The 27,458-nt window shown below is 42.8% G+C and overlaps 1 protein-coding gene across 2 annotated transcripts in view; it reads right to left on the bottom strand.

Annotated features, from left to right (window-relative positions):
• Positions 1-26,627, bottom strand: part of gnal2 (guanine nucleotide binding protein (G protein), alpha activating activity polypeptide, olfactory type 2) — a 30,628-nt gene extending 4,001 nt beyond the window's left edge. Inside the window, exons 1-5 of one of the 2 annotated variants that reach the window (XM_083690074.1) lie at positions 25,969-26,627; positions 20,360-20,432; positions 19,708-19,762; positions 19,402-19,521; positions 12,420-12,517 (exon numbers count right to left, since the gene is read on the bottom strand). In XM_083690074.1, the coding sequence (XP_083546200.1) occupies positions 12,420-12,517; positions 19,402-19,521; positions 19,708-19,762; positions 20,360-20,432; positions 25,969-26,449 (827 nt within the window). In that variant the 5' untranslated portion in view covers positions 26,450-26,627. Of the gene's footprint in view, positions 1-12,419; positions 12,518-19,401; positions 19,522-19,707; positions 19,763-20,359; positions 20,433-20,667; positions 21,403-25,968 lie in introns of those variants that run through there. The other variant, XM_083690075.1, reaches the window with a different exon arrangement.
• Positions 26,628-27,458: the final 831 nt, after the last annotated feature.

The raw sequence follows: 27,458 nt of genomic DNA, 5'->3' as shown, positions 1-27,458 counted from the left end.
CTCCTGCAGCACAGCAGGATGACCCAGGCAAGGCCCAGGACTGAGGACAGAGAGGAGGCCTGCCTGGCCTGCACCATGATATACACACCAACCAGGCCCCAGGCCAGACACACTCCACACACACACACAACATATACAGTACGTAGGCTACATTAATAATAAGACATGTACATTAGCTAGGTACATATTCACTGACATTCTGCTTTCAAGCCATAGGGCCAGCGCTGCTGTTCCTCCCATTTCCAGTGATATAGCAACAGAATGTTTGAGGGCTTGGCTCAAAGGAATCATCTTATCTGTTTGGCAAGACATGCATATGCATATATCTATCTATCTATCTATCTATCTATCTATCTATCTATCTATCTATATACATACATACATACATACATACATACATACATACATACATACATACAGGCCACAAACAGAAAAAAGAAAACAAATTCAAATGAAACCAGGCAATTTTTCCAGTTGTGAACGGTCTGTGGCTTTAACGATCAATCTCAAAACCCTGCATAGGCTTACATGTGTGTGTGCCACACTTGCTAAACCCATAGTACAGCCTCCAATATTAATAACCATTAATAACCTCTGCCTTGTTGTGACAAATGGCTACAGGACAGTAGGCCAGAGATAGAGAAGACTTGGTTTGAGTGATGTTCTTGTAGTATATCCTGATGCTGAGGACCCACACGATGTGCATGCTTTTGATCCAGCCCAGTACCCAGTAACCACAAAATCAGTGGATCGTCAAGCCCTCAATTGATTGAGTCTGATGTGTTAGTATTGTGCTGGAACAAAAGCCTGCACACCATGTGCTGTGACCTGGATTGAAGAAAACAGGGTAGAGTACTGTCGGTTTCCGAACCAGCCAAAAGCCTGGACACAAGCACACACACACAGACACACACATAGACACACACACACACACAGACACACACACAGACACACACACAGACACACAGACACACACACACACAGACACACACACAGACAGCTTGTGCCCCATCACTGCAACAATGTGGGGTATTTTTAGTCAGTCTTCCGTGCAGAAACGTAGGTTATAATTACCCCGTGTTCTGTGACTGCCATGTGACAAGTGCTATTGGTAGAGAGCTGGGGAGCCAAATATAGGCTCTATACTCAGCCACAACAAGCTGCTCCAGGAAAGGCCAAAAAAAGATAACATTGATTATCGAGTGTCCTTCCAGACATAGATTTATAAAGGCTCTGGTACAATATGAAGATGATAGGCCTAGTTTCTCTGGCTGAGTAACTGTAAATAGATGTGACTAGTTCCAGGTCCATCTAGCCCATGTCTCTAGGATGTAGTGGTCTGTCTGGGATCAAGCTAGATCTTTTCACCATCTGACAATAAATGAATCCAATCTTATGGGCCAGTCTCTGTCTGTGTATGGGCCAGCCTCTCTCTTATGTATGGGCCAGCCTCTCTCTTATGTATGGGCTAGCCTCTCTCTTATGTATGGGCCAGTCTCTGTCTGTGTATGGGCCAGCCTCTCTCTTATGTATGGGCTAGCCTCTCTCTTATGTATGGGCTAGCCTCTCTCTTATGTATGGGCCAGCCTCTGTCTGTGTATGGGCTAGCCTCTCTCTTATGTATGGGCCAGCCTCTCTCTTATGTATGGGCTAGCCTCTCTCTTATGTATGGGCTAGCCTCTCTCTTATGTATGGGCTAGCCTCTCTCTTATGTATGGGCCAGCCTCTCTCTTATGTATGGGCTAGCCTCTCTCTTATGTATGGGCCAGCCTCTCTCTTATGTATGGGCCAGCCTCTCTCTTATGTATGGGCTAGCCTCTCTCTTATGTATGGGCCAGTCTCTCTCTTATGTATGGGCTAGCCTCTCTCTTATGTATGGGCCAGCCTCTCTCTTATGTATGGGCTAGCCTCTCTCTTATGTATGGGCTAGCCTCTCTCTTATGTATGGGCCAGCCTCTCTCTTATGTATGGGCTAGCCTCTCTCTTATGTATGGGCTAGCCTCTCTCTTATGTATGGGCTAGCCTCTCTCTTATGTATGGGCCAGCCTCTCTCTTATGTATGGGCTAGCCTCTCTCTTATGTATGGGCCAGCCTCTCTCTTATGTATGGGCCAGCCTCTCTCTTATGTATGGGCTAGCCTCTCTCTTATGTATGGGCCAGTCTCTCTCTTATGTATGGGCTAGCCTCTCTCTTATGTATGGGCCAGCCTCTCTCTTATGTATGGGCTAGCCTCTCTCTTATGTATGGGCCAGTCTCTGTCTGTGTATGGGCCAGCCTCTCTCTTATGTATGGGCCAGCTTCTCTCTTATGTATGGGCTAGCCTCTCTCTTATGTATGGGCCAGCCTCTCTCTTATGTATGGGCTAGCCTCTCTCTTATGTATGGGCTAGCCTCTCTCTTATGTATGGGCTAGCCTCTCTCTTATGTATGGGCTAGCCTCTCTCTTATGTATGGGCTAGCCTCTCTCTTATGTATGGGCTAGCCTCTGTCTGTGTATGGGCTAGCCTCTCTCTTATGTATGGGCCAGCTTCTCTCTTATGTATGGACACTCCCTTTATCTGTGCTCAGGCCACTCTTTCACTATGCAGATGGGTTGGGTTATTTCATCTCAGTACCTCTCTGCGTTCTAGCCAGCCTCTCCTAGTGCTTCTCTCTCTCTCTCTCTCTCTCTCTCTCTGCATTGTTTTTGGCCTGGTGTCTCTCTGTGAGCGTTTAGCCTGGTCTCCCTGACTCTCTCTCTGTCTATTATGAGGGCCAGTTGAGGCTGCAGGGCCTCCGGGCCAGCCCAGCACTCCTGCACTGCAGCCCCACGTGGTGCAGGTCACATGTGGCGCGGCCCATGGAGCACTCTGTGCACAATGAGAGGGGGAGGGATGGGAGAGGGTGAGAGGGAGGGTAGGGAGAGAGGGGAGGAAGGGGAGGGAGGGAAGAGAGAGAGAGAGAGAGGGAAGAGAGGAGGGGGAGAGCGATTGAGGGAGGGTGAGGGTGAGAGAGAGAGGGGGGGGGGGGGGGACAGTAAAGCGCTCAGTGTTGGGGCTTGGGGACATGGGTCACCCAGCTCCAGAGGGGCTCCACCAGAGACCAAAAAAGCAGCATAGCAGAGCTGCTGAGCGGTTTAGGGTGCTCTGTCTGATTAGGTTGCTTTCTCGTAGTTATGGAACACCTAACAAACAAACACGGCAAACAACAAGCAAAAAACTAAAATGGAAAACAAACAAACAAACAAACAAACAGGCAGACCCGTTAACTGACAAAGGCCTTGGCTAAGCAGGATATCTGGAGGCTACTTTGAGATGATCCAAATCATTATACTGTACATAACCAACATGTTGTATTCATTTCCAGAGAATCTGCTACCCCCCCCCCCCCCGCCCAATGCCCTTCTTGTGAGAGTGAGTCTGGTCATGATTCATCTGGTGAAAAGGAACTGATTGTCAAAATCAGAACCATTGACGGAACACAAGGAAAACGCCGTCAAACCACTAAAAAGTCCCCAGTTGCGTGGTTGTCAGATGTTAGGCAGTAGGAAAAAAAACCTCCACAGACAGACAACCTTCATGTCAATGACAGCAAGCCCAGCCTCATGTGGTCATTTGATAATTGGGTTGACTTTTTACAAATAGTAGACCATCTTTAATTAGCAGTGGAGAGAGGGGGATCAATAGTTTCCATATTTTGACCGGCTCTGCCCAGCATAATGGCCCAGTGCAGCAACTCACTCTAGCCTCTCCGACTCACCACGGCTGCCATTTAAAAACACACAACTGGGGGTGCCAAACCATCACACACACTCTAGTACATGGATTTGCAACCACAATATTTAAATTCAAAGCCATTCAGGAGTAAATATAACTTAACTATCCCACTTCCAAACTGTCCTTCTTCTGAGACCTACATAACATTTAGGGTATCTAAACATAGGTACCAGTATCTAAACTGTTTGTGTGTGGTCCACAAAACACCGTAACATTTGTGAAACATACGATTTTCTGCATTCTTTACATTTCTTAAAAGTTGAAGACATTCTGGGCATCAGTTTTACTAATAAAAAAAAAGGCATTGAAAATACTTCTACGGACGAGACAAAGCTGAAACGCAACTCTCATCTTTGTCTGTGTCACCTGGTGGAAAGATGTGAGCTGAGGTTGAACTCTCCCATCCCGACAGAGACATTCACCAGTTTCAGAAAAGGATCTGAAACTAGACAAATCCATCAACTGCTCTGTGGGCGCTTCCTAAATATAGCACCCAGAACGGAGACACTCCTGAAAGTCAAACCGAATACTGTGTAAACACAAGTACCTGCTTTACTTCAACTCCATGAATACACTCTCCAGAGCATTAAGTCTTGGTTCTGAAAGGTGTTGTATAAAAATGTAAGATACATTGTAATGTTACATGTCTCTGTTAAATGTCTAAGGGGAGCATTACATCAGCTCTGCCTAGAATAACACTCTCCAATTCATCGTTGAAGCTACCTTGACTTGGCAAGAGTTTTTGAAGAAATACAAATCTACTCAGGTCTCAAACAAGTCAATTTTTAGGACTCTTACATGCAAATCTACTTGACAAAAGTTATTGGACATGTTTTTATCAAGTCCTTTAAACCTACATGTCTAACAATAATAATCAAGACTAAACATCAATAGGTTAGCTTTCAATCAATGCATAAACTTGTAGAAAACAGGAAGAAGAGACTGTGCTATATATGGAGTAGGTTCCCAGCTAAACTCTCACCCATAAATGGCTGCAACCTCAAGGCCAATAGATTGTTCCGGTTGAAGCTGAACCATTGACCCACTGAAAATTAGCTTTTCCTCATCTCCCTAATCAGAACTCAATAACCAATAGTCAATATCAGACAGCCTACTGTATATCTGTGTATTACATAAGCCTCAAGCCGGCACTGTCTGCTCAACTGAAAATGTAGAGAGAGGACTAAGGATCATGCCTCAAGAAATCGCTAGGTTTGGCCTATACCAGGGATAGGCCTATCCCTCCACAGCCTCAGTTCTGCTGCTACTTTCCCCTGTGACACTGCTCAAATGCTGTCCTTGTTCAGCCAGAGGGTCAACAACCCAGCTGGCTCCCTCGGTTCAACCAGTTGTTGACCAACAGAGAGAGATTAATAACCAGTAGTCCCACAAGCTCTCTTGTTGAGAATAACCCCCGCTGAAGATGCCTGTGTGTGCGCCATTGCAATACTGTTTGTGTAGTTCCCGAGCCAGCCACCAGGTGGCATCCCTTCGCTCCTGCCACAAACAGCTCTCTTCCACTGACCCTGCCCGCTTTTAGCAGCTGGGTTCCCATGGCAACCCCAGTCGGTCGATACCACTCCTCTCGTCTCTTCCTAAGCCAGGCCATACTTGTATCCTTCCATTGCCAGACTCCCATACATTTACACAGGCCAGATCTGTGCACACGGAGCAGAGGAGAGTCTCCTGCATCTGTTGTGCCCCCCCACCCCCCCAAGCGCGTGCGTGAATTAGAGAGAGAGAGAGAGAGAGAGAGAGAGAGAGAGAGAGAGTGCATATGCGTGCGTGTGTGTATGCATAATAAGATATATATTTATATAAGGGCGAGTTATACATAATCTAGAGTCTCAAGCGTATGATACATTTATGGATAAAAAAGATTGCATGCATGAACAGCTAAAGGTTATACGAGGTTAGCGCTTAACCATGGTAATGACTGATAATGATTTTCAAAACCACAAACCGGTCAATAAGACCTTTATATTATATGAAACACTTAAGCAATCAAAACAAAAAATCTAAAAAGGCCAGATTGAGGGGAAACAGTGATATCTCTAAAATAGGCCACATATGGTATGCAGATTCATAAGGTCAAGGAAATGGGTTGTGACCAAATTGCTCAGCATACTAATGGTGTGGTAGTGTAGTATAATCTCTGAGGAGGAAATGGCTTGACTTCCAGATAGTGACGTTACATTCCAGGAGCAATCGCCCTCTCCATGCAAGAGTGAGAGGGGGAAGCTGATTTGATTGGTTACCAATATGAGGACGCAGACACAATAGGATGGGGTGGAGTTAGGCCGAGAGCAGGTTACAGATTAAGGATTCATGGATTCGTCCGTAGTAATAATCCACCTGTCTGAAAAGGTGAGCCACCTCCTAGAGGCAGTTACCCTGACTTGAACCCAATTGTTTACATACATTAGTTAGCTCGCTAGCATCTGTCCTGGCCGGTGAAACCCCCAACAGCTCAAACTGTCTCTGTAAACAAACCACCGTGAGGGCAAAATATAAAGGTTTCTAAAAATAGCCCTGTGTGCCCCCCTCCGACCACATTCCAGCCAAGGTGAAAGTTGAGGCTTGTTTGACCAGTGGAGGTGGAACAGGGGAACCACTGGTCTGGGTGTGGCTGGCTGTGGCAGTGGCTAGTGGCTAGTGGCTAGTGGCTAGCCTAGCAGAAGAGACCACAGGAGGCTAAACCTAGAGCTTTGTTCAGGAGGTTGGAACGTCACGGAACGTTCAAATAGAAACGTGGTGTGTAGAACAGGTATGGGTGTCTGTCGTGTAGACGAGGCAGTCATTTCAGCTCTATAAATTACATTTCTATCTTCAGCGTCCTTAATGTCTTACACCCCTGAGCTAGGCAGCCAAACTAAAATGGACACACTACTAGAGGGGTCTAAAGCCCATCTGATGTATCCTGTAGCTAACGCTAATGTTGCTGCTAATACAAATGGTCATGGTTGTTTTGATGAATTGAGCATGCCTTCGTCTGCTGCTCTCTGATAGGTTGATCCAACAGTGAGGGACTAGGGGCTGGGAGTCCCAGTCATGATTATACAGCAAAATGGCTGCTCGCGTGTCAAACTGCTCTTTGATCAATTCCATTTCCTCTGTTTCTCGCAGGCGCTGTCGCTGTGAATGACTGCACTGAAAGAATGAGTGAAAGGGTTTATTTCTGTTCCGTGTGTCGGTAAGTAAATGTGTGAGAACACAAACACATCAAGTGTGTGCTCATGTATGTGTATGTATGTATGTGTGTGTGTGTGTGTGTGTGTGTGTGTGTGTATATATATATATATATATATATATATATATATATATATATATATATGTATATGTATATGTTTTGTGTCAGCACATTACAGTACAGGTAAGGACTGGCAACACGGACACACACACACACAAAACACACACAGAGGCGTTTTGTGTCTCACCTTCTGCTGCTGACCTTCCTTTGTTTACAGCGCATTGCCGGGATACTCCCTTTGATTCGGCTGTGCACACGTGACCCTCCGCCAGTTTCTGCTCTGCAGTACTGCTGCTAAAAATAGCCTCAGCTTGCCCTGGCTCCACAGCTAGTTTACATAAGCTCTAAGGGGGGTGGGGGGGAGGGGGAGGGGGGGGGGAGAGGAGGGGGGGAGCCTCCGTGGAGGGGGGTGAGCTACGGACGACCATGCCTACAATCTCTGTGCAGGGAACCTGCAGCGCCACTGCTGTCCTCCAGCAGTCAATGCCTTCACTCTCCAGGGCAGCGTGTGTGTGTGTGTGTGTGTGTGGGTGTGTGTGTGTGGGTGTGTGTGTGTGTGTGTCAGCACACTGTTACAGACGGACAGATATCCACTATTCACCAGTCTCTCTCTTCCCATACTATGTCTCTGTCTGTCCTTCGACAGGGTTAGGGTTAGGTCTATGTTATCATACCCACTTGTTCTACCTCATCACAACACACACACACAGACACACACACACACACAGACACACAGACAGACACACACGGCTTTGTGCATTAAAAAAGCTGGTTTACATTGTTGAGATTGTAGATTCCAAATATACTGGCTTTTCACTTATACTATATTAAATACATACATTTATGTATTGACCAATCAAGAAGAAAGACGAAAGGGAGGGAAAGCATAAGCAGTGAAAATAGAATAACATCTGTATTTATCGCTGACGTTAAAGAGAGTATTTTTGTGCCTCTGGTGCTATATATTCTGTCATTTAGCCAGGAAGGACAGTGGACGAATGAATGATTTAGGTTACTGATATCTGCGCAAAGCATTACAACTATTTTGGGGTAAAAATGCTGAAAGTCCATCTATTACAAGAAATATTTTTTTTCCCACCACAATAAAAATAGCTTGCAATGTGATCATCTACATAATCAATTTCATGTTGTCATGGCTTTACAGGCCACTGGTCTCTAGAAACCAAATTAAAAAATAAATGTAATCTTGTGACATAGCCTAGCCAATAGCCAACAGAAGTGCCTACAGTCTGGGATGAAACCATAGAATAAAAAATTGCACTAAAGTTCAAATATAGAAGTCTCCACTTGTATTCATAGCATAGGAAAATATGTACACAAATGTATTGCTTATGTAGAGTAATGCCAGAAACAATCTGTTGACCCCCTTAGTCAACCCTATAAAATGTTATTCAAACCTCATTTTTGATAATCCTTGTATATACATGTGCCACTATGAGGTCAAAACTAAACCCAGAGAGGAACACAATGCTGAAATCTATAGATTAAACCACATCTGTCTCATCTCGCCCGTTTGTAGTATACGGTATAACGGAATTTAATCAGACACAAATTGTCGAGCCACAGATTCATTGATACACATTGTGCTAAATGACGCACAGGGCCTTTCCAAAAAAGAACCTTTCACACAGTGTTTCATAAGAGCCTCATATAGGGATCCACAAGTGCTACAAAACATCCTCTGTATCAGACGACTCCAGAGAGAAAGAGCAGGGGAGATTGTGGTCCCAAAGGGGGTTCCAACAAACTTAAGGACAGTGTTTTTTGTGTACGTCGTCCCTATGGGCTCCCAGGATGATATTATATCATCTAGGGCCTACAGTTGAGTTGAGAGCATAATGATTCCTCGCTCCCCCTCAGAAACGATGCACACGCACACACACACACACACACACACACACACTTTCATAGTGCCTCCTTTGAATATGCCTCAGTCAGCTGACGGCAGGTCATCTGATTTTCGCAAGTGACACAAAGCTTTTTGTTAATCTGGACGAAACAAAAAAGTCTATTAAGGTTGACACAACTTTACAGTACATAACATACAAACACTAAAATAGCAAGTTGGTACATTTACAAACACCTTTATTGTTCATGAATTTAACCTAATAAATCTAGACCATACTGATATTCCGTATTGACCGAAATCCTAAAATAGACGGCTTGTGAAACTACTCAGAATATAATCAGATATCTTAAATGGTAAAATGTACATGGAAACGGAACCAAAACATATACATAAAGCGCTGAACAAACCCAACAAACTTGCAAATGTCAGCATACAATCAAGAACCTCACTATCCCAGCTCTATCAACCCCTGGTCTTATGTCGAGGCATAAAAAGACACCCAACAAATGATATGAACAAATAAAGAAATTAAAATCTGACAGGAAAAAGCAACAGTGACATGCAGCCGGTGTATAAATATCGCTCTCTCCGGCTCTTCCATGAACAGAAGAGGCTCCTTATTGAGGAGAGCCAGTGTTTGTGAAGCGTAGTCCCTCTGTTTCTCTAGGCCCTTCAGGGGCCGGGGCTGAGTGACAATGCCCGCCATTCTTTGTGCGTTACTGCCCCAGATGACTGTGTCAGTGGCCCCCAGGCTGGTGACAGAGTCCCGTGACCACCACTACACCCCAGCCCCAGCCCCAGCCCCAGCCCCAGCCCCAGCCCCAGCTCCATCCCAGCCCCATCCCCAGCTCCAGCTCCAGCTCCAGCACCATCTGATCCCAGCCCCAGCTCCAGCCCCTGCCCCTGTAGCTCTGCTCTGGCTCTCTCTCTCCCTCTCTGCCTGACATCACGGCCATAACAGCTCCACACTGAGAAGCTGAACACAGGGCTCCGTAACAAACCAGCCACCGTTTAACAGAGAGTGACAATCATCCTTCAGAGTTAAAAATAACTCATGGTATGGATTGTGTCATGTTGGCTTGAGGAATATAACAAACATTTACGACACAAAAGAAAGGAGTTAGACTTGTATTGTATTTATGCATGAAAAGGATATGACTGACTTTTTCCACAATGCATTAGAATGAAACCAGACCACATAGCTTAAAATAGCTCATAATCAATCCACATGCAGACACATATCTGTGCTCTTAAAACGTATAAAATGTGCAATGCAGAGTCCGCATCGATCGCTGACAGAATTTCAAACCGTCGATACGGACATGCTCTTTGGCATAACAACCGCTCACAATCTGCCTATACTTATTTCCAGTCCCTTTGTCCAATCATTCGTTAGCCCGTTGAAAAATAAATAAATAAACATGTCTGCGTACAAACTTAACAGAGTAACAAGCTCTCTGAAGGACAATGTAGGACAATAATGTCCCATTAGGTCGCAGCAATAATATGAGAAATGATTATCAACACCGACAACGTTTTGTCTACTTAGAATATGATTTGTTGACTTGTTTCTCATAATATCATGAAATCACAACACTATAACGGCACATATTGGCCTACGAAGCGCCATGTCATCTTAGAATATCTCACATTAGCTCAACATGGTCTTTATATCGTCTTTGAATTCCACTAATCGTTCTGTAATTCCACAGCACGTTCATACTTGCCAACCTGGTCCTCCAGACCAACAGACACCTGTGTCACAGCTTCCTCTGACGGTAGCTGAGAGGTTCTCAATTCTATTCGGAAAGCAAAGGTCTCAAAAGTTGCTTTTCTTTACATCTGTGGCACAAGGTAAATCAAAGGTAAAGGCCTAAAAACACAATAGTGAAGATAGACCCTCCTTACTTTACGTCAGAGCACACGTGAAAAACAACGGGGATAAATGGGAGATGGAATTGTAAACTTCCTGAATCGAAAACATTGGAAAGCTGTGTGATTGTGCTTGCTGTGGCAGTCATAACACACGATATGGGAGCGGGGGTCTCTACACACACAGGCTGACCGCCATGGAGCACATCATGGTATCTTCAGACATTTCCCCTGCAAGTTCACATAGTTTATGGCTTGGAGAGGAAGTGAGGGAGAGGGCATGCTGTCTGGCAGATTCAAGACATTACACACTCTTGCCCACACACACTGTATACAGATACATTGAACACACAATCAGACAGGCACATACACACATACTGTACACACAGACGATCAGACCGACCCCGCCCCCCCCCCCCCCCCCCTGTGCACACGCACATACACACACACACACACACACACACACACACACACACACACACACACACACACACACACACACACACACACACACACACACACACACACGATCAGCTCCACCTTACAGCTTCATGTGACTCCCCAACCATCACCTGACTTTCTCTATCAGAGCTGGTCACAGGCAGGGCAAGAGGGAGAATTTGACCCATGTCAAATGTATGCTAGGAGGAGGGCTACTGTCGACCAGGAAAATATTACAGACACATTTGTCGATGGAGGCATCTGCAAGACCACCTTAACCCATCTGGACACAGAGTCAATTCGACCCAAGCTTGAGATAGCTTAAGTAACATGCTCTAGAAAACATGACTCGAACCCGCTACCCAACTACTTGGGACAAAAGACAACTTTCAACAAAGTCCCACACCGCATGGCGTTATTCACATTCTAACATTTCCATCTGAATCCAGAGCTGAGGCAGTTTGAATATCCAAACGTTTACATGCAACCTATGATACAACCCACCAAAAGGTCTCAAGCCATGGACAAATGTAGAGAAGAGAAGGCAGGTTGACATTGCAGGCTGTCCCCCTCTATGCCTACAGTATCTCTATGTGAGCGTAGTTGCTAGGTGTAATGTGTAGAGGAAAACTTCAATGACTTCCGTGTCATACTGTACATAACTAAGGCGGGGCTGACCTATATTTGTTGCCCCACCCAGCCTTGAATAACAGACAAATCAAGTCTATCAACTACCCAGCCCTAGTTTCGGGATTGGGAATATCCTCCTAACAACCAGACACCATGAGAAATAATATTCCTCTGGCTTTGCAGACACACTAACTCAAAGAGACTAATATATATGACTAACAAAGTACACAATACAGTTGGACATGCTACTAAGCCAAAACAGGTTTCCCATCGTTCTTGAGGACACAACAGAAGTTGTGCCCCACCCAATGTAAACATCCATTTAGGTCATATTCATATCATCGGTACAGTACATGCTGTAAAGCTCTCAAGGACACTCATTTCCCATAGAGGACATACTCAAAACTGAGGAGCAAAGACGGTAACAGTACAGCAAACTAACTACCAAGTACCAACCGATTCAGCACAACGAGCGATGCAACGCAAAAGCTAACTCCCTAAATTACCCATGACACAAATTCCGCTCGGATAAATCCCAAATAATAACGAAGTAGCGTTTCTTTGTTCACCCGTCGTAGTGTAAGGAATATGCTGGAACTCACTATTGTGCGCAGTCGATGAGCTGATACTCGTTGGACCTCTCGAAGCACGCCTTAACTCCTTCATCGTCCCATAGCTTCTTCGCATGGTCAAAGAACTCCTGTTCAGAGAGATGGAGAGAGAAGCGTTAAAAAAGGAGGAAAATGACATACTGTACTATAAACAAACTCTGCATGACAGATTGCTAACCTAGAATTGTTCACATCAAAAAGCTAGGTGTTGTAAGTGACCATGTGAAAAGAACACAGGGCACCACATAGAGTGATAACACATCGCTTAGTGACATATTCAGTGGTACATCTCATACATAAGCAGTGTTGACTGGCATACCAACCAGCATAAGCATTACAAAAGTGTGAACATGTTCAAGCATGTACATAAAACCAAAAAAATGCCACATCCTGCAACAGGTTGTCTCATTGGGGGTCATACCCAAAACTGTCTCGCCAACACTCAAACCACACAACAGTTGTTTCATTACCACCACCACAACTATACCACTATCATGTTCTTGTTTCCTATGCTGCAGGCCTCCCTTTCACTCTGAAGAGAAACAGCGTCAGGAACAGAACATCTCTGATACTCTGATATGTCATTCATTGTCCATGTGATAAAAATAGGCTTCATCATCGGCCAATGCGGCAACATTTTTGCCCCTTTTACGAACCATATCCTTAACGTAGAGTAGTGCAAACATGCAGGCTAGGCCTGTTCACCATCCTCACCCACACTACGGCTCCCTGGGAGAAGTTAGGCTGCAGCTTTTTTTTTTACACCCTAGACTAGACCGTCGTAACCGCTTCACACAAATCCATCCACGCTCGATCTACAACCTGCAGAAGGCCCAACACAAGGTGATACGTGTCGACAAGCATCAATCAACAGCCTTGTATCCCTCTTGTTTCAAAGATATAACAGGCTAAAATCAGCACTATATAGTCAATTTGGTTCAGCACCAGCCCAACTCAATTCTTGACCATATGAGAACTGAGAACTTTGCCCCTAAAATGACACCTTTATAGCAGGAAACTAGGGGAGTGAATTGTCTTGTTGAACTTCTTTTTTTATCAAGAGAGATTGGGGCTTTATACATGACTGGGCCGACATTGTCCTTTTCAGCACTTCTATAACAGCTATGATGGATGTGTAACCACCAGGCCAGCAGAGTACAGCTCAGCTCGGCTCAGCTCAGCTCTGTAGTGCAAAATAAGCCATAGGAAGAGGTAATGCTGCTTCTGGAAAGTTATCATGAAATTCCCCTTCATTCATTGTGCGGATGGGACCTCTCAAACATTCATCAAAACATTTCTGAGGAAGAGTCTAAAAGTAGCACCAAAATGTATTTTTTTGACCTCATAATGTTCACACTACTGTATCATGCATGAGGACTGAGGCCAGATCACATGAGTAATTTAACTTCATAGAACTCCATAGCCTCTTATAAATGGGTTTTCATACTCTCAGATAATGTTTTTTTCCTTTGAGCTCCTTTACACAACGATCTAATGCGTAAACCTATAACTTCGTATTTCAAGACAACTTACCAACATACTGTAAGACAAGAAAGAGCATTTAAAACAAGACATCATTACAATACAGCCTTCTTTTTTCTCATTACGTTAAAACAAATGTACATAACTGACAGTTAACATTCTCAAACTTTGGCCCAAATGAACACAGCAGATAAACGCTATACATAAATATCATATATTATGACACGCACAAGTCTCATTGCTTCAGCTGACTTCCTGTCATCAGACAATGGGCCGCATTATGTGGAGAGCCTGTCTTATCAATGACTTTATGAAACATTTCCCAGGACTCTCTGTATGCCCTGAACAAAGCGTATTGCTCTTATATTCATCCTAGCCTCCTAGCCTATGCACATGCCTTTCAGATGGCGGGCTCCTCCTCTGGCCTTAAACCACCACATGACCCTCTGCACTCCACACTTGCTCTGCTCTGCACTCTGACTGGAGAGGGTGAGAGCAGCAGCTCCGACCAGACGAGATCCTGATAAATGATCACATGCTCTCCCAGATCTCCACTCATAGATCCAGAGGTTTATTCCACACCGAAGGAAGGGATCCCTTATTACCTTTATAAAGGAAGGGGTCCTTATTACCTTTATAAAGGAAGGGATCCCTTATTACCTTTATAAAGGAAGGGATCCCTTATTACCTTTATAAAGGAAGGGGTCCTTATTACCTTTATAAAGGAAGGGGTCCTTATTACCTTTATAAAGGAAGGGATCCCTTATTACCTTTATAAAGGAAGGGGTCCTTATTACATTTATAAAGGAAGGGGTCCTGATAGAGTGTCATAGAAATGTGCCTGTATCTCAATACTGTATGTGCAAATGTACAAAGTTAATTTATCACATAACGCACCAGACAAGCATAGAGCTCAATGCTTTTCTACTCACTCGACGTCACAACAATCAAAGAAAGGCTATAACGGATAGAGAGAGAGCATGAAACCATGATAGCAGGCTACCGCCATAGTTCAGGTATCGATAACAGGACTCTACAACACACTTGGGAAGAACCCACTTCATACACCACGAACAAAAGCTCTAACTTGGGATCGGGTCAAAACTTCAGCCATGCTCATTAGTTTGGGTGTGTTTTACGTCTAACCCTCTTGCGATATACTGCACCAGACCACCATCAACATATCACCAATATAGCTTGAATGGGCAGCTTCAATCTCCCTAGTGCTGGTTCTGCTGCTCTCTCCCATTCCTTCAGCTACAGACGGATGGACAGACAGACAGACAGATAAACAAGGAAGGGCCCAACAATGCTAGCAAATGTTGGGCTTGATGGAGAGAGAGAGGGAGAGAGAGAGAGAGAGAGAGAGAGAGAGAAAAAAAAAGAGAAGCCAAGCCTGGTCCTCAGGGCCCTTTTCCACAGAGGCGTGTGACACTGGGCCTTTGAATAAATGCAGTGTGTGCTGCAGTGCCCTACAGAGGAACTGATAACAGAGAGAAACCAGGAGGGAGCTTTTAACTCTTTGCTGCAACAGTCATCCTCATCATTACTGATCGCTGATCACTAATCACAGCTTTGTTCCTCCAGTGACTTCATACTTTCAGTTGAATATTAGGCATAGTTTTAATATATTCTGGCTTTCAGATTAGTTCCTGTATATATAAAGAGTTAGGGTATAGCAGTATATACGGCAGTCATATTGGTCAGTCAAAAGACAAAAGATAAAAATACATTTCTGACTTGACGCAGGCTGTAGAAAATATTAGCAGTGACTGAGTTGAAGTAAAACCCCTGTTAAAGTTTGAGTGACCTCCATTCTCCCCTTGGAGCAAACGTACAGCTATGGCCAACAACCTTCATTCCCTCCTGCCCAGCCAGGGAGCTCCACTGAAACCCATGATAGCCATCATCACTAGTTTTATTAGATTGGAAAAGATCTGTATTAGATAACAGGCACCCAGCACAGAGCACAGAGAGACCTGACTTTCATGTGTTACTTCAGTTAAAGAGTACAGACAAATTTAGCTAAAAGAAAGAGAGAGCGACTGTTCAAGACTCTTCCTTTCATAACATCTCCCCAGTAACAGAGCAGCCCTTAGTGTCTCTCCTTGACCCACCAAGCAGCAAAACGTATCAAGCTATTACTTACAAAACAAGAAGTATTTTGTAGAATTACAAATTTGAACCAACAACTCAACAAAAAAACATAATAATAAAGTAGAATCAAATTACGAGAGGATGTTAAGGCATTATTCTACAAGGCTCAACCATAAAACAAGGGTAAAGAGGAGCAGGTCATGTTACTTAAGAGAAAGCCTTCATCACGGGTTGGCCGACACACTGACATCAAACATGGTTGAATAACGTTACGTATTCATAATCTGTCGGACTCTGGCTGGTTACCTGTGAAAAAGACAAAATACCATCATCTGACAACATAAAAACAATGGTACGGATGTTTCACATTTTCTATCAAAATGTCAGACGGCTGAATGGTAGGCTATCTGCTGGTTGTAGGCTAATGTTTGAGGGGTACAACATCGGTTCAAGTCAAGCAGAACTTGAAGTATCAGTCTTTGCCTAACCTCATGTAAACACTTCCCCTGAATTCCACCATATGAATATGCAACGGTTCAATGAAGGGTGGGGTTCAATGGAAGTAAATAAGCTGCAGCACTTATCTTCCAAATGGACGCAACAAAGTCATCGCTATTCATACCTTAGACAAATAAGATTAGCATTATGCAGCCTGAAATAACTGTCAGTTTAGACTGTTTGATTATATTCAACATTACAGTTATATAGGTCACAACCTCCAGTAGTCTCTCCTAGTCTCTTGAAGTATATTGTATCAATAAGGGTTCCATATTAGACAAAACATGTCAGAGGGAGAGGGAACACTCTTCTGCCCAACAGGAGCAGTGAGCTCATTTGAATTTGCTCCACTTGAGTCGACAGATACAGGGGGAGGCAAGGCTGCCGTACCACGCTGAGGCAGGCATTTGTTTCCATTTTGCATAGACAACCGTGCATATCAGACTATTATATTCCATACGGTATGCCTGGCTGAAATGGTCAAGTGAGGAAGGGTTTATATAAAAGGGTGTTTTTTGTTGATTAGTAATATCTAGTCCAAACATTTTGAATGCTAATTTAAATGTAAGGCATACAGATTTTGCCTTGTTGATAGCAAACCTTGTCTATTTTTGATGATATGTCATTTTAACTTGCTGAAATTTTGTGAATGTTATTTAGCATGAAATAAAGACAATAGTATAATTTCCAAACATTAAAAAGCACACCAATGGGTGAAAGCCACTGGTTGGCTTTTGGATGTGTTCCCCTTTCATATCAAAGCTGTAATACAGGCCACTGGTTTTGATCTACTTCCTCAAAGGTTGCTAGCAGGTTCTGGCCCTATAGAAAAAAAAAATCATAATACCAGCTTCATATGAAAATAGATTCACCACTTTAAGATTATTACTACAATCTAATAATGTCATCACTTATAAAAAATAAATGGGTACAAGTAAGAGTACATGGTGAACTGTAAAATTCCAAACGATCAACTGTTCGTATCTCTCTACAGATCTTTATGTTGATTTATCATTGTTTACCCAGGTTACACAAGGTTAACTCACATTCTATTTCTTTCAAAAGGTACTTTAGGCAAGGGTTAAATCTGAACAATCAGAGGGTTACTTTGAACAATACATATTTTTCAAAATCAAACAATTTGTAATACATATTTGCAGAATTAAACGTATGCCAAAGTAAAGATGACACAAATTTCACTGAGCACAAACTCCCTGCCAGTTTAAAATTGTTCAACAATCAAATACGCCCATTCACAAACCTTGAGTTTCTAAGCAAGCAGTGTAACTCAAGAAAGTTTGAGAACTTATGTATTCAATATGTACTGGACTCTAAAATGCCATATACTAAGGTTAAGATTTTGAGATTAAGACAACTGAAATGAAACTGATTAGGCCTAAGCAACCTATTCAATACCACTTGGAGCTTCAACAGCACGACAACATGGGCTTTATACTAGTGTCAACAAATGCTTCAGACGTTCTATATTAAGTTCTAATATGTTTTACGTGATCTCTCTGGAAATATCCTTATCTTGTAAGCAAAACATAGAATCAACAACTTGAGCTGGATTTGAGGTAGTCTAGTCCACGACAAGTGAGGGAGGCTAAATTAGCTAAAATGTCTCAGAAGTGGTACTGTAACCGGTATCAAACCGCTGTGGCACTAAGTGACAATGCAGTGGTGACACTGACGGGATAAGTGAAGCCTGAGACTGATGACAAGTACAGACACACCAAACAGAGACATGTTGTTCGCCTTTGCTAGGCCCGGCCTGGGAACTGAACAGCAAGTCTCCCCATGGCTCAGTCAGTCACACAGGCCCTCCCATCGCAGCACAGAGTCATCCTGTCCTGTGCCCACACTCACAGAGAGCCTTGTCATACGCCCTAATCCAGTTAATGTATATTCCTCTCATGTGTCATCAAATAACCACGCTTAAAGAAAAAGGAAACATCACACAACAAAGTAAGGGGAGCCATCGCAATTGGTTATGATATCCAAAGCAAGAATGGTGTGGGGGGAGTGTGTGTGTGGGGGGGGGGGGGCTAGAAATTACCGGGAAACTGTTTTGGTAACTAAAAACTGCAAGACAACTAACTCCAGGAGAAGTATTAGGATATAACATAATTATCACAACCAGGAGCTCTGACACTATCACCAATCCAGACACCTGAACTTTTATTTGTAAAAGAGTAATATTTAAATCAAAATGTTGAAATTCAACTTCCCTATTCCTCATTTGTAACTTTAATGCTATATGGCTAGTATAAGCAGTGTAAGTATAACTTCAAAAGTAGGCCTACTGTTTTCTTATTCCAATAACAAAAAAATATACTAGTATGAGATAAAACGTATCATTCTCTTTCCTCCATAATAATCACCTGGAAAACCTCCACATAGTGAAAACATGACACCATGCCATGCATCAATGAATGTCAGCTAAATGGAACCACCCCAAAGTTTGAGAACAGCAACACCTTCTTTTGTCATTCAGAATTTGCAAAGCTGATAGAATGTGATTTTCAAAAACATGAAAAACATTAGGCCTATCTGTATTCCATTTGCCCCAGCATGTGACCAAGCCCTATCAGATAACATATCATAACTGAAAAGAATCCCATGTTCTTCCACTTGCATTCAAACCCAAATATGTCAATAGTCCTTTTACAGAGAGGAAACTAAAGCCTGAGTTGCAACTAGATCCCTCAACTGTTGGTCTTACATATACAGTATTTCACTATCAATTTAGGCTAACATAGTCATCTCCAATCATAACCCCACAGCAAAAGACTACAGTTTGTATGCAGAAAGATTTGAGATGTAAAATGCACAAAATGGAATCTACAACTTTAGTGTCTCTCTCTCTCTCACTCTCTCTCTCACTCTCTCTCACCTGTGTGTAGTCGAAGTCCGAGAGAGGCGCTATGCTTTTGATGTAGTCGATTCTGAACTGGTCCTCTGGGTTGGCTAGTAGGACTGGGGGTATTAAAGTGCTCATTGCAGACACTATAGTCTAGAAAGCAGAAGAAAAAAAAACACAAGCATTAAGCAGGATGAATACAGGATAAATCAGATGATAAGCCTGTCTAATCAGGAAAATGGGATTGCCGTGTTCAATCTAACACAGAGAAAACTGGACACACTTAATTTAATCACTTAATTACAACAGGAGACAAGGGAAGCTTGACATGAAACTCACCACTATGGCATCCTTCACGTTTTTCCGAATATCTTGGATTTTCTGTTTCTTTTCTCTGCGTGAGGACAGAGTACAGGTGTGAGGTGACAGTGACGGTTGAGACAACCACAACAGATTGAAAATTAAAACCTAAAAGGTGAACCATCAAGGTAGTTACAACAAAGTAGGCCTGGTCATAGACAGATCAGTTACTGTATGTGTACAGCAAGATATTCAGACAATTGTAGACCTTTGTAACATAGACTATAGGCCTACTCAAAAACAGGCTTCAGTTAAGATCAATCCAATGCACAAGGCCTTGGAGCAAAATAAAATCATAAATATCTCCAACCTTGCATAATTCACAACAATGTCATGCTCCTAAATAGTAAACAATCATGCAATTTGAATAGAATGAGATGCTTCATGTACACTGAAGCCTACACATTTCGTGTCTCATCTAAGAAGTGGGGAGAGATCAGAGAGCTGGTCGCCTTTGCGTTGTTGGACACTGGGCCCAACAGGCGCTGCAGTGCCTGAGGAAAATCCATTCAGCCTATATATTCTCGCCTCGACAGTCTCACTCACTGGGAGGGAGACCGCAATGATAACCAAATACATTTTGAAATACATATCTGTATAAGATGTACATTACAAATAACAGCACACTCACTCTGCGTTAAAACCATTGACGTGTAGGATCCTCATCTGCTTCACAATAGTGCTTTTTCCGGACTCTCCAGCACCTTCGGAATAAAACATACAGACATAATGTTAGAATTTTACCAGGAACCGAATGAAGGGTCCTCTGTTAGCGTTAAAATGAATAGAAATGTTTTCGAAATGAAGCCAATTGTGGGCTTCGCTTCCATCAATATCCACCCCCATGACATATTGCGAGAGCTGTCAAATACGTGTTCGGGTAAAACGAAGGATATATATTTCATACAGTCTTCGGTAAATACATTTATAACACCTTACCCAATAATAAGAGCCTGTGCGTAGCTTTATATGCTTGTCTTTCTTTTTGCAACTGTTTTTCTATTTTCTTATTCGCCTCTCGTTGTGCCTTTTCGTCGATGCGTTGATCTTCAGTCTTGCTGTTGCCCAAACAACCCATCTTCCGTTGCCCTACCTCGTCAATCGAAAATATGAAATAATACCTAAGATGTTATAATGAAAAAGCAACGGTGCGAAAGAAAATCTGTGCGACGCTTCTCCGTCGGAGGGAGGAATATGTTCCCCGTTACAATTCCGTTTTAGCCGCAACCAACCGGACCTTCGGCATCCGAGTCATCCAAATGAATTCTTGATTTACAAAAAAAAAAAAAAAACGAATCGTTAAAATAATTGAGGAAATACACAGAGAAAGAAGGCTTCGATTTCTGGAAACCAGCCAACTGTTCCTATCTCGTTCCTCCCCTCTTCTCTCAGTATTTTTCTATCTAAATTTCTATCAGTATTTCGGTCTCTTTAACTCAGCACTGCCTCTCTCTGTGGCACCAGGAAGTAACCCTGAACCATGGAAAAACCTTCGCTACAATGTAACGCTCACACTTATAATCCGTTCAGATATCATTTTATAACTTGTGTGACAAAGGTAGGAGGGCCATAACAATCACATTTGTCACCAAGACCTTCACGAGCCAGCTATCAACCACGACGAGGGGGGAAACTATCCGTCTCTCTCTCTCTCTCTCTCTCTCTCTCTCTCTCTCTCTCTCTCTCTCTCTCTCTCTCTCTCTCTCTCTCTCTCTCTCTCTCTCTCTCTCTCTCTCTCTCTCTCTCTCTCTCTCTCTCTCTCTCTCTCTCTCTCTCTCTCTCTCTCTCTCTCTCTCTCTCTCTCTCTCTCTCTCTCTCTCTCTCTCTCTCTCTCTCTCTCTCTCTCTCTCTCTCTCTCTCCAGACTGAGTTAGAGGGTTGGGTCTCTTGTCGACCGAAATGAACGGGAGTCGGCTACAGTCCGTGAGGTGGCCCTGACCTCGGGTTTAGGTTGTCAACCGTAGCCTACGACTAATTAGCTGATTTTACACTACAGCATACAGAACTTGTCAGTCACATAGGCCTATTTTGGCGATGCAGCCTAATAGCAATAACTGCCACAAGTTAGAAGTGAAAAGAACAAAACTAAAACAAGTCGCCTAAAACAAAACTGAAACTAAACAAAACCTAGGCTATAAAGCATTTTCTAGCCCTGCCAAAAGTTTTGCTCTCCAAAACTATCACTACCATTTGCATTCACACAGCTCACGCGGCCACAGTCCTGTCGTCAGATAAATTCTCCATGGGATTCTGTTTTCTATTGTGCGCGTGTGCAACAGAGCCCTCTCTCCAAAAGGATTCGCGAGCACCCGTGGGAAAGCGGGTTCACGCCGCCGCGGTAATTCTCCACACTGGCGCGCAACTGACAGTTTAGTCCCGTACTGTAGGCCAAAATATGCACAGTACTGCGCATATTCACGGATGTTTACTGTAGCCTTCAAATGGCTTCACGTCAAGCAGTATGATATATCATTTTCGATTCTATTAAATGTTACATTGAATCTCTCTCAGCATAAAGAATACATGCAATTCTCACTGTAGCAATGGTCAGTAATGATCTCTCTATGACATACACTTTCAATGTGACAGACAGACAGACAGACAGACAGAGAGACAGACGGACGGACGGACGGACGGACGGACGGACGGACAGACAGGCGATGTAGGAGCCTATTTCCTGCAGCTGATGAATCAAAGTAATTTCACCGTTTTTCTGGAGAACTAATTTGCGCTGTACCTTCAAACTTTCATGTCCAATTTACTTTATCACTAAACTAACTGGCAGAAAGACTGGGCTAAACCCATCACTATTTGATAAATAAATAATACTAAGAATAACTTTGTATACAGCTGCTACAAATAATTAGAAGCCTTGTAATGTAGTTTGTATGAAAAGGTATCTTTTGTCATACAATTTCAAGTAATTGACACTGGAACAAGGGCTTAAATTGCATGCATTTGCAGTAATTTGATGCATTTTCCTACATTTAAACTAACTGAACTTGATAATTGTTCAGATTTTAACTATGGAAGCACCATAGAATGAATAGCACCAAACCCAAGTTAGCAAGACAATATGAATGCCTGATCTCACGGTATATTACAAATCATCATATTTGAGATCATCATATGCCATGAAACAAGACCACTGTCAATACAAGTGATTATTTATGTCACTAAATAATACTAAACATGTTTTTTGTAATAGCCATTATGATAACAACGATGCAAATGTTATTTAGTATAGCGAATTGAGTGGAGCCTTGTTCTTCTGAATGCAAATCCAGACTGGCGCATTTCATCCATGAACTGGTGATGGTATTTTAACCCCTGTCTCACCACCTCAGAGTGCAAGGTCAAAACAAGTGACTAGCTCACATCCCCCTCTAGTGGTTACACAGAGCATAGCATACATGGCAGCTGGGATATGGCATCTTCATTAGTGCTGCCTTCTATGATCAGACAGGTACATTAATGATTTAAGTTGAAGATCAAAGTAATTTAGCTGTGTAGCCTAACTATTCTAGAGAGATTGAGTTAAAATACAAATATATTGATATTCACCAAAAATCAAATGCATCTTTGAACCTTCCACTGTGAAGTGCAACGTGTTTTAGATTTAAACATCGATGCACAACTGGACCAATGTTGTTCTCATAGAATAACCTCCAAGGTTGTCCTAAATCCATAACTGTAATAACCGTGTAATTACATAGTAATGGAGTTGAGTGGTTAATGTTATTATACAAGTGAAATAAAGAATATTCCTTATTCCACTTGTATAATACCAAAAAATACTCAACTCAATACAGTACACCATGCAATTACCAAAGTTATTACCATGTTGTTCCCAGAGTAATTACAGTGTTACTATATATGATAGCTATACTTGTAGAGCCATAACAGTCACAATCCTGTTGAAGAACACAAGCATGGTATCATCACTTTTTGAGTTGCCCTCACTTTCATTGAGCTGGACAAGCAGCTACACAACTAATAAACAGTAGAATAAATATCATAACAAGTGTCAATAATTCCAACTTCACAACATTCTGTGGGAACTGGGATCTCCATGCAGTGGGTACCAAAGTTCAGCGATGGTCAATGATAACACCCATTTAGAGAGAAGCAAAGGTCACCTGCTTTTAAAGTAATACCTTCCAGTATTTAAAGGGGAGGACAAAGGAAGCTGTGGTGGATCCCACTATGTGTTTCGATTTCTCAGGATGAATCATCCTCTTCCTAATGTACAGTAGCTTCATATTTCTAATGAGTGAAATATAGGCTGGGCACTGACAAGAAACCCACAATGGCTGTGTCCCAATGCTCATGGGTCATCATACATTCCCTTACTCTCCTGAGACACAGATGACTTCATATAGTTACAATACTACCTATACAAGAAAACAACTCTATCGTATTGCTTTCAACACATCAAGTTCTCTCTAGAAAAGACCAATATGAACAGGCAGTTAAGGACATCTAGGAAGGCTGCTACTAACGGATCCTATCACAGGAGGAGTCCTCTTCCTTCGAGTGGGGTCCATATGTGGCCTAACAATGAAGTTGCTTCCTTTCCTGGAATCACTGGGAACTTGGCAGGTGACCAAATCAGAGTGCAGTGCAAAAAAATATCAAAGTATTTCTGCCAATGTCAAGTGGCTTGAACGTAAATGAAGCCAAGCTGATAAGCAAAAAGCTCTCATCAAGGTGGCAACCATGTCATAAAAATTGTAAATACTAAAATTAACAGGTCTAGAACATGAGCTGTGGTGGATTCTAGATTCAATTCCAGGGCGCCCTGCATATGGCAATGAATTCCAATGAGGTACCTCTGTAATATACTTCCTTATGGCAGTATCATTATTCCAGAAAACACATGCCGCTTATGCAAACAGATAAAGTGACCCAGATTAGCCAGCATACCTTGCCCTGAAATGTAACACTATTTGGAAGGTATCCACTTTCAGAGGAACATACACCACAGTCCTCCGGCATGCAACAAGAGTCCTAGTGTGGGGAAGTGGAGGGTCTAAAGTCCCAATGATTTCTCAAGGAAGTAAATTTGTCTCTTTGTGGTTGCCGAGGCCCTTGTGTGGACTCGGACAGATAACACTAAAATAAATATGACTCTGTGGTGACTGAGTGACACAAGCCCAGACAATAGGTCTAATGGTGTAGATACAGCTCTATAATTACCCAGTTACATGGGACAACAAACAATAGTCAACTTAGAACAGTAGCTCTCAACAGGGGGCGAACACATGAATGGTAAACACTTACAGTAGGCCTAACATTACTGTAGTTGCTCAATACCAATGTGGCAAAACTGTAATTACACTAGTTATCAACATTGTATTTTAACATATTGTTGTATTGTATTGTTTACATAGCAATTAAGGTATGCACTTTTTGTTATTACACATGTGGAATAACAATATTCAACATGATTCAGTCAAAAAACGCTTAACTTTATTAATATGTAATTACAAAGCACTTATAATATAATAATTTAATATAATAGTGATATGAAAGCCTATAAAGCGGAGGTGTGTGTGTGTGTGTGTGTGTGTGTGTGTGTGTGTGTGTGTGTGTGTGTGTGTGTGTGTGTGTGTGTGTGTTAAACTTTGGTCCTCTGATGCAAATCACACATTTCGCCGGTTCAGTCAGGAGAGGAAGAAAGAGGAATAAGACCGACAACCCGTGATTTATAAGGATGTGATGAGGTCATCTTTCCCACAACAATGACACAGGATAATATATTGATGTTGAAAGTGCCACCCATATCTAAAGGGTGGTTGAGACCGAGGGAGAAATCATTATCAAACGTCATGGGAATAAAGAGAGTATACTAAGTTCAAATAAAAGACTTGTCATTCTGTCGATAATGGTCTTCAGAACTGTGTCAATTTATTTAAAATCTACAGGAATTACATTACTATCACAGTAGAACAGTAACTTGCTCATTAGTTCAAATTGTGTGTCTGTGTGTGTATTTGTTTCTATCACCTTCAATGTAACCGCAACCCAAAACTCAGAGATAGGGCAAGGGCAAAACTGGTGCGTAGAGGTAGGCTACACACAACGTCCATCTTCATCCTCCAGTTGACGAATGCCGGCGGGATACCATTTCACGTGGAATACAGTGACACAAGCAGTGACATCTTTTCCCAGATACATTAGGTTACTAATGACACGGAAAAAAAAACAATCGCACAAATAGATAGTTAAAATAACCTACCGAGTAATAGCAGTCGATGGGTCTGTTTATACTCCCGTTTGAGCTCCTTGAGCGCTCTGTCAATGGTCTTACTGACTTTCTTCGCCTCCCTTTCGGCCTCCTTCTCCTCCACCAGCAGTTTGTCCCAGTTTTTCTGCTTTTGGGTGCTGGTCTTCTGCAGCAATTGTAAGCGTCGACTACGGTCCTTCCCCGTTCCCTTGCCTCCTCCGCCACCCCCGTTTTGTATCAACACTCCGTCAGTGCCCGTGTCTCCACGGCGGAGCTCCCCGGCCGGGAGCTTCGCTGTATCCCCATGGCGTACTTGGCCGCAGCCGCGGAGTGATGAAGTCTCGCCATATCCCCCCGTGTCCTCTTGACGAGGTCCCCCGGCGCGTGAAGGTACAGCTGGGTCGGGAGGCTGATCCGAGTCCGAGGTAGCGTTTGAAATAGATCCACTCAGGTCCCCAAAGAGCCGGGGACGCAAACTGTAGCACAGCCCCATGTTGTAGCCAATATTTATCTGTAAATATGTTTTTTCATAAATTAAAATAGCACAAATCCGCCCTTACGCACCAATCTTAGCGCGTCATAGTTACATTGGAGCTCCAGTGATGTGATTTAAATTCAAATTTGATCCGAAAACGTGAATGAATTATGCTCCGACATTTGCTATATGTCATTTTGCATTTTCACCAGTCAGCCTACGCTCCGTAGTTAGTGGATCACCTGATCCCTGAGTGGACACTGCGGGTCCACCTTACCGTAAGTAAACCAAAAGCACAACATTTGAGAAAAACGCAACCATCGACGGTGCAAAGAAACAGAATCTATCTGCACAGTTCTTAGGGAGAAATAATCAGTACGTCATACTGTATTTCTTACTATGGCCATTTCCAGAATGCTGGTCATGGATCTTTATTTCACACATTTTATGGCCACACACACTAGACTTGTCCTAGACAGAGCATGTGATGGCCAGTGTTCTGTCTATATTTTAATGTGTTTTAATTTAACACATGTAGGCCTACAATAGCCCTGGAGTAGAATGTACTCCAACAATTGTAAGTTATATAAATGGTAATTGTATTTACCCTTGACAATGAAAGACTGATTGTAAAGTTGGCCTTTATTATAATCACTCTGTTGCTAGAGCTGGTTGTGTCCCTTTCTATTTCTATCATACATGCACACCCTTAATGTCTTAAAACAGAAATGAAAAATAGTTGTCATGCGTTATGTAACATTGGCTATTTTAGTTGGTTTACCTTATTGTCTGCCACTCTGACATGTTCAGTGACACTGACTACTCCACTGGTCCATTGTGTGGCTCTACTACAATGGACAGATCAGTGGACAGAACCTAAGCCTCTTTAAAGTCTATCCAATATCTGACAGAACCTCATTTTCCCCAGGGATGAATTAATGACTGAATTTGAGGAAAGTGTGTCACTCGCACACAATGTAGTGCCTGTCACACAAATGTGTGCTTGTCAGTCCAATGTCTAGGGCCA

This window comes from Argentina silus (genome assembly GCF_951799395.1).
Source record: "Argentina silus genome assembly, chromosome: 18".
NCBI lineage: Eukaryota > Metazoa > Chordata > Actinopteri > Argentiniformes > Argentinidae > Argentina > Argentina silus.
The sequence above is the reverse complement of the archived record's forward strand: the minus strand, read 5'-3'. Positions and strand labels throughout refer to the sequence as shown.